This window comes from Melampsora larici-populina (genome assembly GCF_000204055.1).
Source record: "Melampsora larici-populina 98AG31 unplaced genomic scaffold MELLAscaffold_39, whole genome shotgun sequence".
NCBI classification, from domain to species: domain Eukaryota; kingdom Fungi; phylum Basidiomycota; class Pucciniomycetes; order Pucciniales; family Melampsoraceae; genus Melampsora; species Melampsora laricis-populina.
In genome coordinates, this window is record NW_006768803.1 from 131,347 (window position 1) to 147,035 (window position 15,689).

Consider the following 15,689-nt stretch of genomic DNA (forward strand, 5'->3'; position numbering starts at 1 on the left):
CGACCGGTTTCCATCCGCAAGCAATCAGATGGCCACAAAACAATTCCATACAATCCCCCCATACCTCAAAATCAATCGTGAGTTCCTCTACGGGTGCCTCTCCTCCGTAGATCCGGGCTTCACCTGACTCTTTCTTATCTGATTTTGTTGTTCTCGTGGACCACGCTTTTTGGTCTTTTACAAGCCATTCTTCATCGAATACCGTTAATTGAATATAAGATGTAAGTCCTTTCAAGATAATTGTTAAACCTGGTGAAAGCGGTGCCAATGATTCCTTCATTTGTGCATTTCCACCTTTCAGTATGCGACCATTATGAACTATGTCACCATTCGCCATTTCCAAGGTTCCTCTCTTTGAGCTCATAATCGCATTTGCTTTGTCTGACTCTTCCTTTGAGGATGCTCCTTCGAACCAAGCTGACTTATTCTCCTCTGTTTCAACTCGTATGGCAGGTTGATCCGCTTTGGTCGTCGGTTGGGTTTCAGGTAATAACAAGACGTTGTTCACAGCTGGCGGGACCACCTCCCGTATGAACGCTACCGACGTTTCACCTGACGTTTTCGAATCCGTTTCTTCTTCATCTAGAACGTAATCTTGTCTTTCTCGAGGTTTGTCTTTCTCTTTCTCGAGCAAGTCTAACAGAACTCCGGCTGCTGCATCGTCTCCTCGAGCGTACGCTTCCTGGATCAAAGCGCCTAAAGTGATCCTCCGCGACCCTACGATAATCCAATTGAACGACAATTTCCACTGAATCAGTATTTCGCTTTTTCTCGTACTGCTCGTAATTTTCATTTAGCCGGGCCATCCATCACTTGTTTCTGGGACACGTTTCTTGGGACACGGCCCTGTTATCCACTTTTTTGACTCCTACTGTAAGCCGGGTCTGGCTGGGTTACTATTATGGGCCGCACCAGGCAATTTGGACACCTACTGTAAGCCGGGCCTGGCTGGGCACCTATTCTGAGCCGGGCCAGGCTGTGTCTCCTTTCCAATTCGAAATTCCAAATCCAATCCCTCGTTTCCTAATTCAGAACAAGGAAGAGAAACAACTGCAGAAGTAATTTTCTCCTACTTTCCACACTTTGCCTGATATGTTGGCTTTTTTGTTAAATTTATATGTGGTTGATTTCTTTGGATGTTTGGAATTGGTCGATAGAAAAACCGAACCAGAATATAGGACATTTGTTGAAATTTTCTTGAAGATCTATGGAATAAAGAAAGGAAAAGGGTAGAATCGAAGAGAAAAGGGGAATAGAAAGGGAGAGGAAAGAAGTTCTTGGAAAACAGATTTGTAATTCTAACTCTGCTCACCTTGTAAGTTTTGGCCTTCTAACTCACTTCTTTGGCTCTCCTCCTCCTCCTCTCCTTCCTTTTCCTCTATCCCTCCCCATTCTTCATCTTCTCCTAAACCTTGATTTCCTTCCGTTCGATTCTCCCGGTGTCCTAATTCTTGATTTTCCTTTTCTCGTCTTTCCTCCATAGCTCTTCTCAAACCTCTAGGTCTCCTTCCCCGCAGACTTCTGTTGTTTGAAGGAGTTTGCATCGATGTACGACTTCCTCCTCGAGTCCGACGTCTAGCCGCGTTGGTTCCACGCTTCGGCGTTAACAGACGGTTTCCGGGTCTTATGCCCGTAGTCGCAGCCGCCGCTCTGGTTAACCTCCGATTCAAGTTCTCTTCAGTTTGATTTATCTGATTCTGAAATGACATGTTGTTACTTTTTCTGTATCTTCTTAGCTTCTTATAACTTGACTTCTTCTTTTGACTTTTGAAATTTGTTGGTTTCCTTTGTAATTATTTAAAAAAGTTTTTTCACTTCGCTTTAAAAAGAAGATCGATAAAGATGAGCAGTGATACCAGATATCTTCAAACTCGGGCTTTGAAACTATAACGCAGGTTAAGTGAGTCGAGTTGAGGCAAAAGAGATTTGTATTTTCCTTGCACGACTCCGGTACCTCGCGTGACATGTAATCTAGTATGTCACGTACTGGTTTCACTGCTCGTGGACTCCTCCACCAAAACGTACCTTTTTTGGTGTGTCTAATCATAACACAGTAATTGTCGTACGACGTTTATTTCACGAAACAAAGACATCAAAGTGACGGATATCCATCTGTCAAAGGGAGAAACGACGACGATTTGTAACCTCGCTACAACTAAATCAACACATCGGTCGATACATGGTTCAACAAACCGTCGACGGAACAAATCAAGAAACATTCGGCCACATTCGGCATACCAATCAAATTCTTGGGTGGAAGTTGAAGGTTCGTTCAAGGAAGAGGAAAATATGTATATGCTCAATTCTGATGATTGCGCTTTGAGGCTTACTTTGCCTTCCCGCCGCCTCCGTACTTCGGGCCATTCACATCTCCTCTACGATCTTCCCGTCGTTCATCTTGACGCCACGAACCACTACCTTCACCTCTTTGATTAGAGTATCGAACACCGTCTCTTCCGCCACCACTACGATCAAATTCGCGTCCTCCATTACCACCATTGTATCTTCCTCCGTTACCACGACCTCGCACTTGACGACCTTCACCTCTTCTATCTTCCCAACTTTGATAACCTGAACCGTAGCCACCACTTCCTGATCCTTCGAACAATGACTGCTGGTTTGAGTGTAACCAAGATCTGGCATTAGGTTTACCATAGTGAGTCGCGTGATGACCATTAGCATTGGAGGCCGTGTACTGCTTCTGAATTCCAAATGGGTTGTAATCCCCAGTTATTGGATTAATGTTGGCCTTAGGTTGACCGTCTGAGTAAGGGTTGATGTCCTGAAACCGAGGTTGGAAGTCACCTAAACGTTCAGTTTCATTCCTGGCTTCACGTTCCTTAGTCTCGTCTCGAACCGCTGGATTAGCTAATTTACCGTCTGCGTTTTTGAAGGTCATCACACTGCATCTAATAGCTTGATCATATCTAAATGCCATAATCCAAGACACCTTTTCTCTTTTGATAGCCAGGACATTCTCTCTATGAGTCACAAACCGATCCGCTAAATCTCCATGGCCATAATAGCGAATATAGGAAATGAACAAGTCGAAGGCGGAGATCCATTCTCCAAAACTCATCTTCCATTCATCAGGCATAGGTAAGCCACTATAACGATCATCATCGCTGTCTTTCTTCTTTGTAATTCTTTGAGATTGTCGAACTAAGGCCAGCTTTAACCATTGCGTGTTAAAAATTGATAGGGGGATGTATCCTTCAAAGGGCTTCATCTTCGAGTCGAAGTATGGTAATAGTGCGACTAACCCATCGGCCTCGATTCCAGAATCACTAACTTGTACCTTCTTCTTCTCAGGTACAGCTGGATCGTCATCGTCTTTCGTAAGATCAACTTGTTTGGGGGCTTTCTTCGTCACCACCTTCTCTTTAGGTGCACCCGACACCGTGGCCGACGGTTGTACCGAGTTTGTAGATGCGGCGGTATTCTGAGTCGCAGTGGGGCCAAGGTCTCGCGATGCAGGAGCAGACGACGTTGGCTTATTGACCACTACAAGTCCCCTCGCCGTTAACCACGATTGGAGTCCCCGAGGAGGACTTTCGCCTACTTCCGTAACTGTGTTTCTGCGGGTAGGGGAGCGTACTTGAACCGAAAGGAAGAGAAGATACAATAGTCTTAGATGAACATCCTGAATGACTCTCGTAATCGAGGCTTCACTTCTAAGTGGCATCACCAAGGGTGGGTTGTATCTTTCTCGCTTCGCTCTATGCGGCATCACTTCACGTGGTAATTGAAATCATTGTAGCTTACAGTTTGGTACATTGTCCACATTATCCCTCGACAGCAAACCATTGGAATGTATCACGGAAGTATTCGAGACTCCAGGTGTAACGTCTGAGTTGGACTGGGCTCTGCCCTGGCCTTCTGTTGCTTGTGCGTTTGAAGAGGTTTGATTTTCTTCACCAGGTACCGTCAAAGTGACAACAGGGGTAACTGATTTTTGACCAACATTACGGCTCGATGCAGTGAGAGATCCACGACCACGACCACGACCTTGACCCCTAAGGTTCGCAACCGTCCCACGAAGATTGGCAACAACAGGAGCTGGAACTACCACATCCGAATCAGGTGGAGGGACTGATCCTCCTCTCAGTCGGTTACTGGTTCTTCTCATTATCTCGTTGAAGTTCGCTATATTTGTTTCTTTTTGGTTGGAGTTAGACATTTGTCAAATTTGTTCTTGGGTATAGTAATCGATGGTGCAGAGTAATTTTCTAAGGTGACCTTCCGATTCGAAAAAGAGAACTTCAAGCTAGAGAGCTTGATCTGTGAGAAATGAGAAGAGAGAATTTCCTGATATGAGCGTTGGATTGCGAATATGGGGAATTGACGCGTGGGAAAAATTTTCAAGGTTGAGAATTTTTCCGTTGACCTGAAATGGTCAACCGAGCGTCTGGGATGTATCTTCACTATAAAGATACTCCCTGTAATTCACCCATAGTCCGATCCCGCTCGTATCGTGGAAATAGGTGGTACCGTCGTGCCTTTGGGTACCGCCCGCCATTCTCAACTGCAGCAATTTTCTGTTCTAATGAATGTAGTGGAATTACTTCAAGATTGATTGAGAGAACTGTTGGCATCTACCAATTGCTGAAGCAAAGGTTTATCCCAAGTGAAGGATTAGGAAAGGCTGTGGTAGCTTACTTAACTAAGAGTCCCACTCAGACAAGCAAGTAGTCAGGAGACACCACCAACATATTTACCCTGGATTTTTCAATCCAAGGTATCATCGGATTCCAAACCTCAGACAGAAGTTGTGCAAGGTTTTGATCCAAAGCAATTCTCAGCGCAGAAGATTACCTCAGACAAAAACCTTGGAAAAGGTCTGCTTGAAGATTTACCTCGGATGATGCCTCAGATTCCGCAACCCAAGGCATCTATGTTGGCAGTGAGAGGGACTTATGGCTCACACATGAAATTTGGTGTGTGAGCCATTTTTTTGGCTGGGGACTTTTTCAGCCCTTGATTGCTCTGTCCCCTGCAAATAAATATCCTCTGGAACCAAGAAAGGCCTTATGTGCCTGCTCAACCTACACATATTGGGTCTTTTGAATTTATTTCTGGGGTTTCAGAAAGTGCTAGAAACAAGACTTGAAAAAATTGGGTTGTGTGTGACAATCCAGCTTGCCTGGGCCTGGTGTGAGGTTTGGCACATTGGACAGCTTTCTCAGGAATTGTGGTGTTTTTTCCAAACTCTAACCGCTCATTACTCTGCAATAAATGAGTCAGATAAGGAGTGAGATACATTCAGGTGTGTAGAATCAGTGGGCACACAAGACCTTTCTTGGGTCCAGGACATATTTATTTGTAGGTGACAGAGCTATTGAGGGTTGAAGAAGTCCCCAGCCAAACAAAATTGGCTCACACACACCAAATTTCATTGCCACTGGTGGCCAAAGGCACAACGTCATCTGTGAGGTCCATTGGGACAGACGACGCGGTGTATGAGCCAAAACACAGGGCCGGGAAATACCCGGGCCCACCAAAGAGAGAGATAATACAAATCGTGAAAATTTTCATTTTCACAATTCTGTATACCTCTCAACGCTCATACACCTCAGCTAGAATTTACGATTCTTGAAGTTCTAAGACTTCCAAAAAAAGAAATAACAAAGTTTTCATTTTCAAACAAAGAAGACATGGATGGCCAAGATCAAGGATCAACACAAGCATTCAACAAAGACGTGAATAATATTTTAGTTCAACATGAAAAAGAGAAAGGAAAACTTGAAGAAGGAAGTCAATGTGGCAGAGGAACAAGCAGAGCAACTAGAGGAAGAGGTAGAGGAAGTAGAAGAGGAAGAGGAGGAACGGCAACAACTAGGAAAACAAGAAGTATAACAAAAGGAAAAATCAGAGAACCGAGAGAAGAACTAGAAAAGGAAGGAAACGAAGAAGGAAGTGAATTGTCAGATATTGCGAGCGTGGGAAGGATGGAGGAGAAGGAAGAAGAAGGAGATGTGGAAGATAAGGATATGGAAGAGAATGAGGGAGATGAAGATATCATTTCATTAGGTAAGTTCCAAAGAGTAATATCAGACACCCACTTTTTCATATATCCTCCACGCGCCCTTTCATTTCTTCATGTCCTCAAGAAAAATCATCAATCGAGAGAAAAGACTGCAACCACACGGGTGGAACGGATCTCAGAAAAATATGGCTAGATGCAAGAAAGAAAGAAAGACCTACAATAGATGTGGAAAGTTAAAAGGGCTTGAATAGAGAAACATATCTCTGGCTTGATAGGAGAAATATATCTTTGGCTTGAATAGAGCAAACGTCTCTGGCTTGAATAGGGAAATATTCCCCTGGCCTGAATATCTTGATATAAAATCAATAGATAAGATGTGGATAGAGCAAATGTGTAAAAAGATGTGTTGTGATGATAAGCCGTGTGAAGAAATAAGCCGTGTTGAAAGTGATAAAGCTACAGGATAGCTAACGAAGACGTGTTTTTGTTGTGTGATTTGGTGGTGGCAGAAGATGAAGCAGATTTTGTTGCTGAGAACGCACATATTGATAGAGAACATGAAAGGTACCTTGCGGAGTTAACGAGACTTTATCGAAAGGGGAACACCGGCAGATACGACATTCTCGATAAAGCTTACACCAAATGATGCGAAAGAATAGGAACTGATCCGAGAGGTATCAAGATGTTAGATGCGTCAAGTGAAGAAGATGAAGATGTAGAGCCAGGTGCTGGGAAAAGGAAGGCGAAAGAGTGCGGTACCAAGGAATTGTCGAAAGTGGCTAAGAAGATGAATCACGGAAAGTGTTAACGCACCGATTGATAGACCTAGCTCCTTACTGGGATAATAGGATGAAAGCTTGCTTTGGTTACGTACCATTCACAATCTTCGTACCGGCATGGCTTCTGGCGGACAAGAATCTTATGTCGAATTGGCGAAAACAAAGTTCTTCTTGCTCAGACGTGGTGGCGTATGTAGGACTAAGAGTGCCGAGTGAATGGAGACAGAGTTTCTTGATGTGGTCAACGTTGTTCCACTTGAATGTTCAATATTGGCGGATGAAATATCAACAGGAAGAGATTGCTAGCAGGCTGGAAGAGCATTATAAAATAGTGTTAGATATAAAGGCAAAAAATCATGACGCATTTGCTCCTGCACTGAGGTATGACATCACTCACAGAACAAACGTGTTCAGTCATACGCTTGAGGATGGTTCTTTGTCGGATGTCGGAACTCGGAACGAAGACCTTGTAGAGCAAGCGATAACGGATTCGAAAGCGAACAAAGATCACCAATATTTTGATAACCCGTATATCATAGGTGGTGCAATGGAAAATGTGAATCCAGCAACGGGCAGGTTTCAAGTCGGTTGGGATATGATATCAAACGGAGACGAACAAATCACAGCAGTGACAGGTGGCCGGATGTTGTCCCATTTAGCACCAAGCGGGAGAAATCAATTGCACGCTCCGGCCGGCCAATTCTTCGGTGAAGTGAATAGTCATTATAGCAATCACCAGCAAGAGTCTGTAGAAGGAGCAGGAGGTGTGAATTTTCATCAGGGTAGTAGAGGAAGAGGAAAACGCGGCAGAGGTTTTAACAGAGGAAATGGAAGTAGAGGAGGAGGTACACGAGGTGGGGCACCCTCAGGCCCTACGACTGTAGTGAATGGGGTAATGGTACCAAAGTTCGGCCCAGGAGCCTTTGAAGCAGTTAAAGCGGCGAAGCAAGCCGGAGTAAGTGGGAATAGCGCAGGAACACAGTAAGTAGAGACATGATTATATTACTCTTCGTTTTCTGTTTTTCATGAAAGAAGATATGGGGAGTTGCAAATGTCAGCTATGAAATGAAAAAATATGCCCTTTTTTATAAGATTCCTTGTTAGATGAGATGAGCGCGCCTTGTGAGAAGCAAGAAACATTGCTGAGACACACCTGAATTTGACATTGAACGCATTCCAGATCGTCACAAGTGAGAACGTTGACAAACCCGTCGAGCGCAACGACAAAGGATCAAATTGAGAGGACAGAAGAGATCCTTGGAGAGAGGAGACAGCCAGATTTGTTGTTGAGAGAAGAGACGCAAGAAAGAAATGGTGATAAGACAGGGAAACGAGATACAGACGTCAAATGTCGGAAATTGACGAAATGGCCAGTGAGAGCAAGGTGTGAGATGGACATTAAGAGGTGGAGAGAATTGGCTAGAGAGTGTGGAGTCGAAAGAGAAGTAGGAGGAGTGATAGAAGGCTTGGTAGAAGGGTTCACACAATGAATTCCGGAGCACTATTTGGGAAAGAAGAGGTGGTGGACACCAGACAACCATAGCTCAGCCCTAGCAGTAAAGGAGAAAATAATGAGGAACTTACAGAAAGAGAAAAAGGCGGGAAGAGTATTTGGACCTTTTTCACACGAAGAGGTATATAAGAGGTGGGGTTTCTTCAGGACAAACCCAATGGGGAGTGTAGTTAACAACGACGGTTCCCTACGGATGATAAATGATTTATCTTATCCGGTAGGAGATGAGGAAATACCTTCAGTCAATTCGATGGTAGACAAACATGAATTCAACACGTCATGGGACGACTTCTATGCAGTAATTAGATACTTCAGAGAACACTTTCACGAAGTCCTATTGATGGCGATATACGACTGGGAGAAAGCTTACAGACAAGCCTGCACAAAGGAAGAAGAGTGGTGTTACCTAATGATAAAGGATTTCTACAACAGAATCTGGATGGACATAGCTGTGCCATTTGGTGGTGTAGCGGGATGTGGAACGTTCGGAAAGGTGGCGGACGCGTGGAGGTTGATAGTTCAGAGGAAATTGAAAATAGACCAAATATTCAGATGGGTCGACAATAATATGATTGTAAAAGTCAAGGGTGATAAGCTGATGATCGAGGACGTAGTGAAATTGAGTACGGAGATGGGCGTGAAGACAAATCAGGAGAAAGTCAGAGAATTTAGTGATGAGCAAAAGTATTTGGGATTTATCTTCAATGGACAGGATAAGATGGTGCAGCTGCCGGAGGAAAAATTAGCGGAAAGATTGGAAGCGGTAGAGAAGATGTTAGGGGAAGGACCTTGGGGATTGAAAGAAGCAGACTCAATTATCGGGAAGATCGCGCATCTAATGTACATAGTGCCCCATATGAAGCCGTACATGAGAGGTTTGTACGCGTGGCTCAACCCGTGGCAAAAAACAAACGCCAAACGGTTCTTGTCGAGAGCAGCGAGGTGCGATTTACAAAGTTGGAAGGAGGTGTTGAAAACATTTGAACCAAGGCGCATCATCCCTGCGGTGGAACCAGAGAGAATCGGATGGGTAGGTGATGCAAGCGGATTTGGTTTAGGAGTGGTGACAGATCTCGGTTGGGTGAGATTCAAATTGAAAGAAGGTTGGCCAACGACCGGATTGAAAGATGATGAGACACGTCGTGACATTGCATGGGCCGAAATGGCAGCGATAAGATTAGGTTTTCTGTTGTTAGAAGTCTCGACCAATATGAGAGGACGAAATTTCTGGGTCAAGACTGATAACACGACCACAGAGTCTACAATCAATAAACGAAGGTCAAAAAGTGAGCAAATGAATTTACGCCTACAGTGTGATATAACGGAAGAACGAGTCAAGTCAGGAGATAGCGAGGCAGACGGTTTATCGAGAGGCTTGGAAGAGGAAGATCAAGTCGGAGAGAGGGTGAAGATCGAATTACCAGACGATCTAAAATTGTTATTAGTGGAAGCATGATTTCAGCAAAGACGGAACAGAAAATTAAGTTATTCTTACAAAACGCAAGAGGAGAAATTAAGTGGAGAGAAAATTGTATTCAAACTCACATGTTATCAGGAGGATGGGCGGAATCGACACTTATCAATTATAATAGTGGTGTATCAAAATTATTAAAATTCACGCAAGAAAAAGAATACGACAGGAAACGATTGTTACCGATGTCATTAAATGTATTATATAAGTTTGTAGCTTGGGCAGGAAAGAAGCTAGAAGGAGACGGGAAGACAGAAAAGAACGATCAAAACATGACGATCGAGGTGGAGACATTGAAAAAGTATCTTACGGGAATAAAGTGTTGGCATTTATTTCACGATGAGGAGTATCCTAAGTATGATCCCTTGAAGCTTTCGATCTTGTTAAAATCGTCAAAGATGGCAGAGGCGGTGATCAGAGCGTCGGAAAAGGAAAGGAAAGAGCCGGTAATGTTGAAGCACCTCGTCCAGCTGCTAAAGAAACTATCAAATGGAAGTAAGAGAGATCAAGTTGCGCTGACGATAACGCTGGTAGCTTTCTGGGGAATGGCACGTTTAGGAGAGTTAGTGTCAGACAATAAGAAAAAGAAGTTGATTCAGTTCAGAGACTTACAAGTAACAGGACAAGGAAAGAAAGTCACAATCGCCTTACATAACGCAAAAACGGCACAACCAGGCCAGATACAGTATATCAAATTAAAAGAACAACAATCATATCTTGATGCTACGTCAGCGTTGTGGAGAATGGTAAGAGATAATCAGACAGTTCCGAAGGACCCCCTATTTTCCTATTTAGAAAATGGACAAAGGAGTATCATATCGAAGGCAAAGTTGATAGGGATATATAAGAGAATTTGGAAATCAAACGAAGAGGGTTCAAAGCTATCAGGTCACTCCTTTCGAGTTGGAGGGGCGACTTTCAGATGGAACAAAAAAAGGCCTTTAGAAGAAATTGTAACAATAGGAAGGTGGCAGTCGAAAGCGTATCAGCTTTATCTGAGGAAGTACAGCAAGGAGGAGAAAAGAGAAGCAAAAGAACTGTGGGAGTTATTGGCATTTGATGAAGAACAGAAGAAGTGAAACAAAAGTGAGTAGTTGGATCAGGATAATGGAATGAGACAGAGCTAAAAAATCCCTCTCCAGGTCGAGTTTAAGAGAGCAAAAGGGAGGAATCAATGGGAGAGAGGGCAAAGGGGTAAAACTAGAGATTCTTGGAAAGGGTGCTGGGGATTTATACAAGTGTTGGGGGCGTACAGTAAATATTAAGTTTAGCAGAGAATTCAATTGCAGATCCATGCAACAACATACAGTATGATCACCACGCAAACCGGAAACTTTATCTGGACTGATGTCGTAGATGGGTTTTTGACGGGCTCAGGACGCCAACCGTCCAGAGATCGGGAGGTAGAAAACCCCCTCTCGGACAGGCAGTCCCCGGGCTTACGCCCCCCCCACACCAGGTCAGAGCCTGATTAAGGCAAAGACCTAAATAAAGACTGTTCGTCTTAGGAAGGAAGGTTGACAAAAAAGATTACCCAACAAAACAAAAAGAGAAATACAGAAGAATAAGAACCATGAGTGCTAATAAAGCAAACAAACAAATTGATGAGAACAACACTTAAGCGAGAGTGAGAGCATCAATCACATATGAGTAAACTAAAAGCTGAACAAGGAGAAGTCAGAAGATGGACGTATAAGCCACAAGTCCCTCTCTTGATTGCTTTCTTGTCCAAGAGAGACTTAGTTAAGTTAGTGGTGGCAGGTATATTCAGAAGAAAAATGTAGCTAGTGTGTAGTCACTGTTCACTTTATCTTACAAGTATTGTCAGGGTGGCACTTACTCTAGTAGTTAAATAGTTAATATTTAACTGAGGAACCTGACAAAGAATCCTATTGGATACGTAGGATGAATAATATCTATTATAAAGGTAGGAATTTCCTTTATATCAGTAACTTGTTTCGAAAGGGTACTAACCACGGTATACGTAAATATAAACGTGACAGAAAGTTCCACGGCCCACTGTTGGTTAACAGACGGAACTGGTCAGGTTCCGAGCCGAGGATATTTTCTCGAAGACGGGATCAACGAGTAGCCTGGGTTTTGAAGCCTCAGGGATCTTATCAACTTTACGTTGTAAGAACAATGGCACTTGACCAAGATGGAGTTTTACTGTCTCGAAACAGGGACAGTAAAAGAAAAGAGGAAAAAGGAATAGGTAGTGAACCTGGTCTTTTACTTACAGTTTAGGTAAGATCAAATGACTCTTTATACTTTGCGTTCGTAGTAACTGGGCTTTTGTAGTGAGTGGAGATATACTTTTAGGAAGTATAACTGGACTGCGAAAAAGCTTATAGTTGCTTCTGGTTGTCGTAGATGAGTGTCCCCTTTTCGAACTCGGGAGACCATCTCTCTTTATATGCTTTTTCAAGGTGGCTGGCTGACTTGTGGTTCTCAGTCATTGTTATTGATAGTTCCCAAAGGGGAGACTCTTCTGGCTAACTCGTGGTTTGGCCGGATTGGGAACTCAGTGAATCCTTGCTTGGTCAACTCGTGGTTGAGCTCAAACCTGAAATGCTAGATTCATTTCGTTTTGTCCTTCGGGTTGCGTTACTGTGTTCTGATCCTCAAGCCGGCCTCGTATGGTGTCTTCTTAGTGGGTTCTTTTTAGTTTTACCTCTAGGAATGTTAGTCTTGGTTTCTCAGGATTGTTCCTCTTGGAACTAGACACGAGGTGTCTTGTGGGGATTTTTGTTGTTACCTTTGACTTAGGTACTCATAGTTTTGTTTTCAAGTATTTGTTGTCTTTGAAACTAGACACACGATGTAGTATGATGAAAGGAGAAATATATATATTTTAATTTTATTTATTTATTAGTTTTTATTTAAGTTGTAGTCTCTTTGGCTTCAGCTAGCCTGAGCTCGGAGGCTGACATTCCCCAACCACAAGGAGACGTACCCTGAACCGTGGCTCTATGGTTCAGAGGGATCTCTTCTCTGCTCTGAATTTTCTTAACAATGCTGTCGAATTTGGGATATCCTTAACTTCTAACCATTTATCTTCGTCTGCGTTACCGCCCTTGATTCTTGCGAGGTAGAGACGTGTCTCTTTGCCTTGGATGCGCACCATCTTTTCATTGATAATCTTTTTAATAGCCCCGATTGGCTCGTCGTGCACTGGTAGGTCTTCTTCTGGCGGGATCTGCCTATTAGGGAATTCTGCTGCGTCTGATTTCTCGTATTTTTTGAGCAGGGAGACTGGGAAGACCGGGTGTTTCCTGGCAATGCTTCCTGTTAGTATAACTTCCACCGCATTCTTGCCGTGGAGAGCTTTAACGATGTATGGACCTACAAATGCATCGATCATTTTCCTGGGACCTTTCAAGTTGGTGAAATTGATTGTCGATATGAGAACTAGGTCTCCTACTTGAAATTCTGGCTCTCTGTGTGATTTGTCCCACCGTTGTTTGTTTTATTCTGCAGCGGCTCTTATGCATTCCATTGCGCGTTTTCTTGCCTTGCTAAGCATATTGTTAAAGCTCACCGCCGTTGGGTGGAAGGTTGAATCTCCCCTCTGGATCGAAGTTCTCGGAGTTCTGACGTTATAGCCCCTTTCCACTTCGAAAGGTGTTTTACCTGTGGTGCTATGAACACTTGAATTGTAAGCAATCTCTAAAGCGGGTAATAAGCTTTTCCAATCGTGGGTATACCCGTCCTTGTCTTTGAATTCCAGGCCATACGCGCAATATCTTCTGATGAGTTCAGATATATTACCAATTGCTCGTTCTGCTAACCCATCCGTTTGTGGGTGATATGTGGTAGACATGGCCAGGGAGGTTCCGCACAGTTTATGCAGGCTTCGCCAGAATTCTGACGTAAACTTGGGGTCTCTGTCGCTGATAATTACCCTCGGAAGTCCTGAGTCGGTTATGATCCTTTCCCAAAATAGTAATGCTATGTCCATAGCTGTTGCGTCCTTGTGGCACGGCAGGAATCTACATCTCTTCAAGAACCTGTCGACGACTACTAACACGCAATCTACATTATCGTGGCCTCCCGGAGGTAACCCGGTCACAAAGTCCATGTTTATTGTATCCCAGGGGATTTCGGGTTCTTCAATTTTTTGCATCAAACCAAATCGTTTTCCTGTTGCTTTATTCGCTTTTTGGCACCTGTCACATGTACTGGTGTAATCTTCTGTCGTTGTGCGCCATTGTGGCCACCATGCCGTCTGCTTAACTCGGTCCAGTGTCCTGTCCAATGATAGGTGACCTGACATTGGGTCGTCGTGACATATTTTAAGAATACTCGTTTTCATTTCGGCTGTTGTGATAACCATCACACATGCGTGTTTTTCTCAGTGGTAGAGGATCCCACTGAGGAGCGTGAATCTTCCTTCGTCAAAGGATTTTTTCCACAGTCCCTCTAAGGTGGATGAGAGGTTCAGCGCTTTGCAGTCTTGTTTGAGTAACTCTAGTAATTTAACTGTGTTAGGTTCTGATAAGTAATCCTCTTTTATCTGCTTGAAAAATTCCTCGGACATATCCGATATGCTAATACCCATGATTGGAAGGTCCCGGTTACTATCTTCTGGATCCCATGCTGGGTTATCGCTATTATTAGCTAATGCCATACGACTCAATGCATCTGCGTTTTCGTGTTTTCTACCCTCGCGATGCGTGATTGTCATGCAGGATCAATACTCCTGGATGGCTATTTGCCATCTTAGCATGTGCCTATTTGGTGTTTTCATGTTAAGGAGTGATTTGAGTGCTGTGCAGTCTGTTATTACTTTGAAAAAAGATCTGTCCAGGTAATAATGGAATTTTTCTAAAGCCCATACTAGGCATAGGTTTTCTAGTTGCGTAGCACCGTAGTTTAGTTCTGATTGTTTCAGTTGTCGTGATATGCAGCTGATCAGTCCTTCTGTTGGTTTGTCTTCCACTATTTGTACTTGTTGTAAGGTAGCTCCTAGGCCATCGAAACTCGCGTCCACGTACACTTTGAAAGGCAGATTGAAATCTGGGTGTATTAAGAAAGGAGCCTCCGTCAATTTCTTTTTAAGGTTATTCCATGAATCTACCCTTTCTTTTGTCATTTCGAAGGTGAATCCTTTTTGCAGTAATTTGTACAATGGGCCACTTACTTTTGCAAATCCTTCTAAGTGGGATCTATAGTAGTTAGCGAATCCAAGGAATGATTGCACCTCTTTCACCGATTGTGGGATAGGTTTTTGTAGCACCTCTGCTACTTTATTTTGGTCTATAGCTATCCATAGTCCCGAAACGACATGTCCCAGCGCTTTTAGTTCCTGAAAGGCAAAGTTTGACTTTTGTAGTGAAATAGTCATACCTAGTTTGATGATTTTCTCGAAAACAGTAGTAAGTCTTTGAAGATGCTCCTCCCATGTCTTCGAGAATACGATAATGTCGTCAATGTATATAATCATCCATCCTTCGCTAAGTTCTTCAGCAAACACAGAGTCCATCATTCGCTGGAAATGTGCGGGCGCGCCTTTGATTCCAAACGGCATTTCCAGGTACTCGTGTATCCCTTTGTGTGTGATAATGCGCAGGAATTTTCTGCTAAACTCTTCCACTTCATTTTGGTGGAATCCCTTCATCATATCCATCGTGGTGATGTATAGTGCCGCACCTAGATTTGTTAGGCAATGGGTAATTCTCGGCATGGGGTACCTGTCCGGAGTGGTGAACGTATTTAGTGCCCTAAAATCTCCGCACATGCAAGATTTGCCGTTATGCCATGCTATGATGACCGGTGGTGTGACATCGACTTCCTCATCTGCTCCCACTTTGCGTAGGATACCGTATCTAGTCAGCTCATCAATGTGCTTTTCTATTTCATCCCTGCTACGCGGGCTCGCCGGGTACGCTTGCTTTTTGAGGATTGGTGGGTACGGTTTTTGTATAGTCAATTTGATTT

General features: G+C 43.5%; 3 protein-coding genes across 3 annotated transcripts; 1 reads left to right on the forward strand and 2 right to left on the reverse strand.

Moving 5' to 3' along the window:
• Positions 1 to 2,439: 2,439 nt before the first annotated feature.
• On the reverse strand, positions 2,440 to 3,246 carry MELLADRAFT_57035 (uncharacterized protein; the record flags this gene model as incomplete). Its single annotated transcript, XM_007413924.1, has 4 exons — positions 2,440 to 2,656; positions 2,731 to 2,811; positions 2,895 to 3,099; positions 3,203 to 3,246. Coding segments are annotated over 2 exons (209 nt in total), but the record flags the coding sequence as incomplete, so codon positions are not given.
• Positions 3,247 to 3,558: 312 nt separating this feature from the next.
• Positions 3,559 to 4,180, reverse strand: MELLADRAFT_90635 (uncharacterized protein; the record flags this gene model as incomplete). Its single annotated transcript, XM_007413923.1, has 3 exons — positions 3,559 to 3,597; positions 3,641 to 3,717; positions 3,766 to 4,180. 3 exons carry the CDS (start codon positions 4,178 to 4,180, stop codon positions 3,559 to 3,561), a joined length of 531 nt encoding a protein of 176 aa, XP_007413985.1.
• Positions 4,181 to 5,654: 1,474 nt separating this feature from the next.
• MELLADRAFT_109773 (uncharacterized protein) lies at positions 5,655 to 7,834 on the forward strand (the record flags this gene model as incomplete). Its single annotated transcript, XM_007413793.1, has 5 exons — positions 5,655 to 6,030; positions 6,646 to 6,789; positions 6,810 to 7,146; positions 7,486 to 7,746; positions 7,798 to 7,834. The coding sequence occupies 5 exons, from the start codon at positions 5,655 to 5,657 to the stop codon at positions 7,832 to 7,834; spliced, it is 1,155 nt and encodes a 384-aa protein (XP_007413855.1).
• Between the last annotated feature and the right edge of the window lie 7,855 nt (positions 7,835 to 15,689).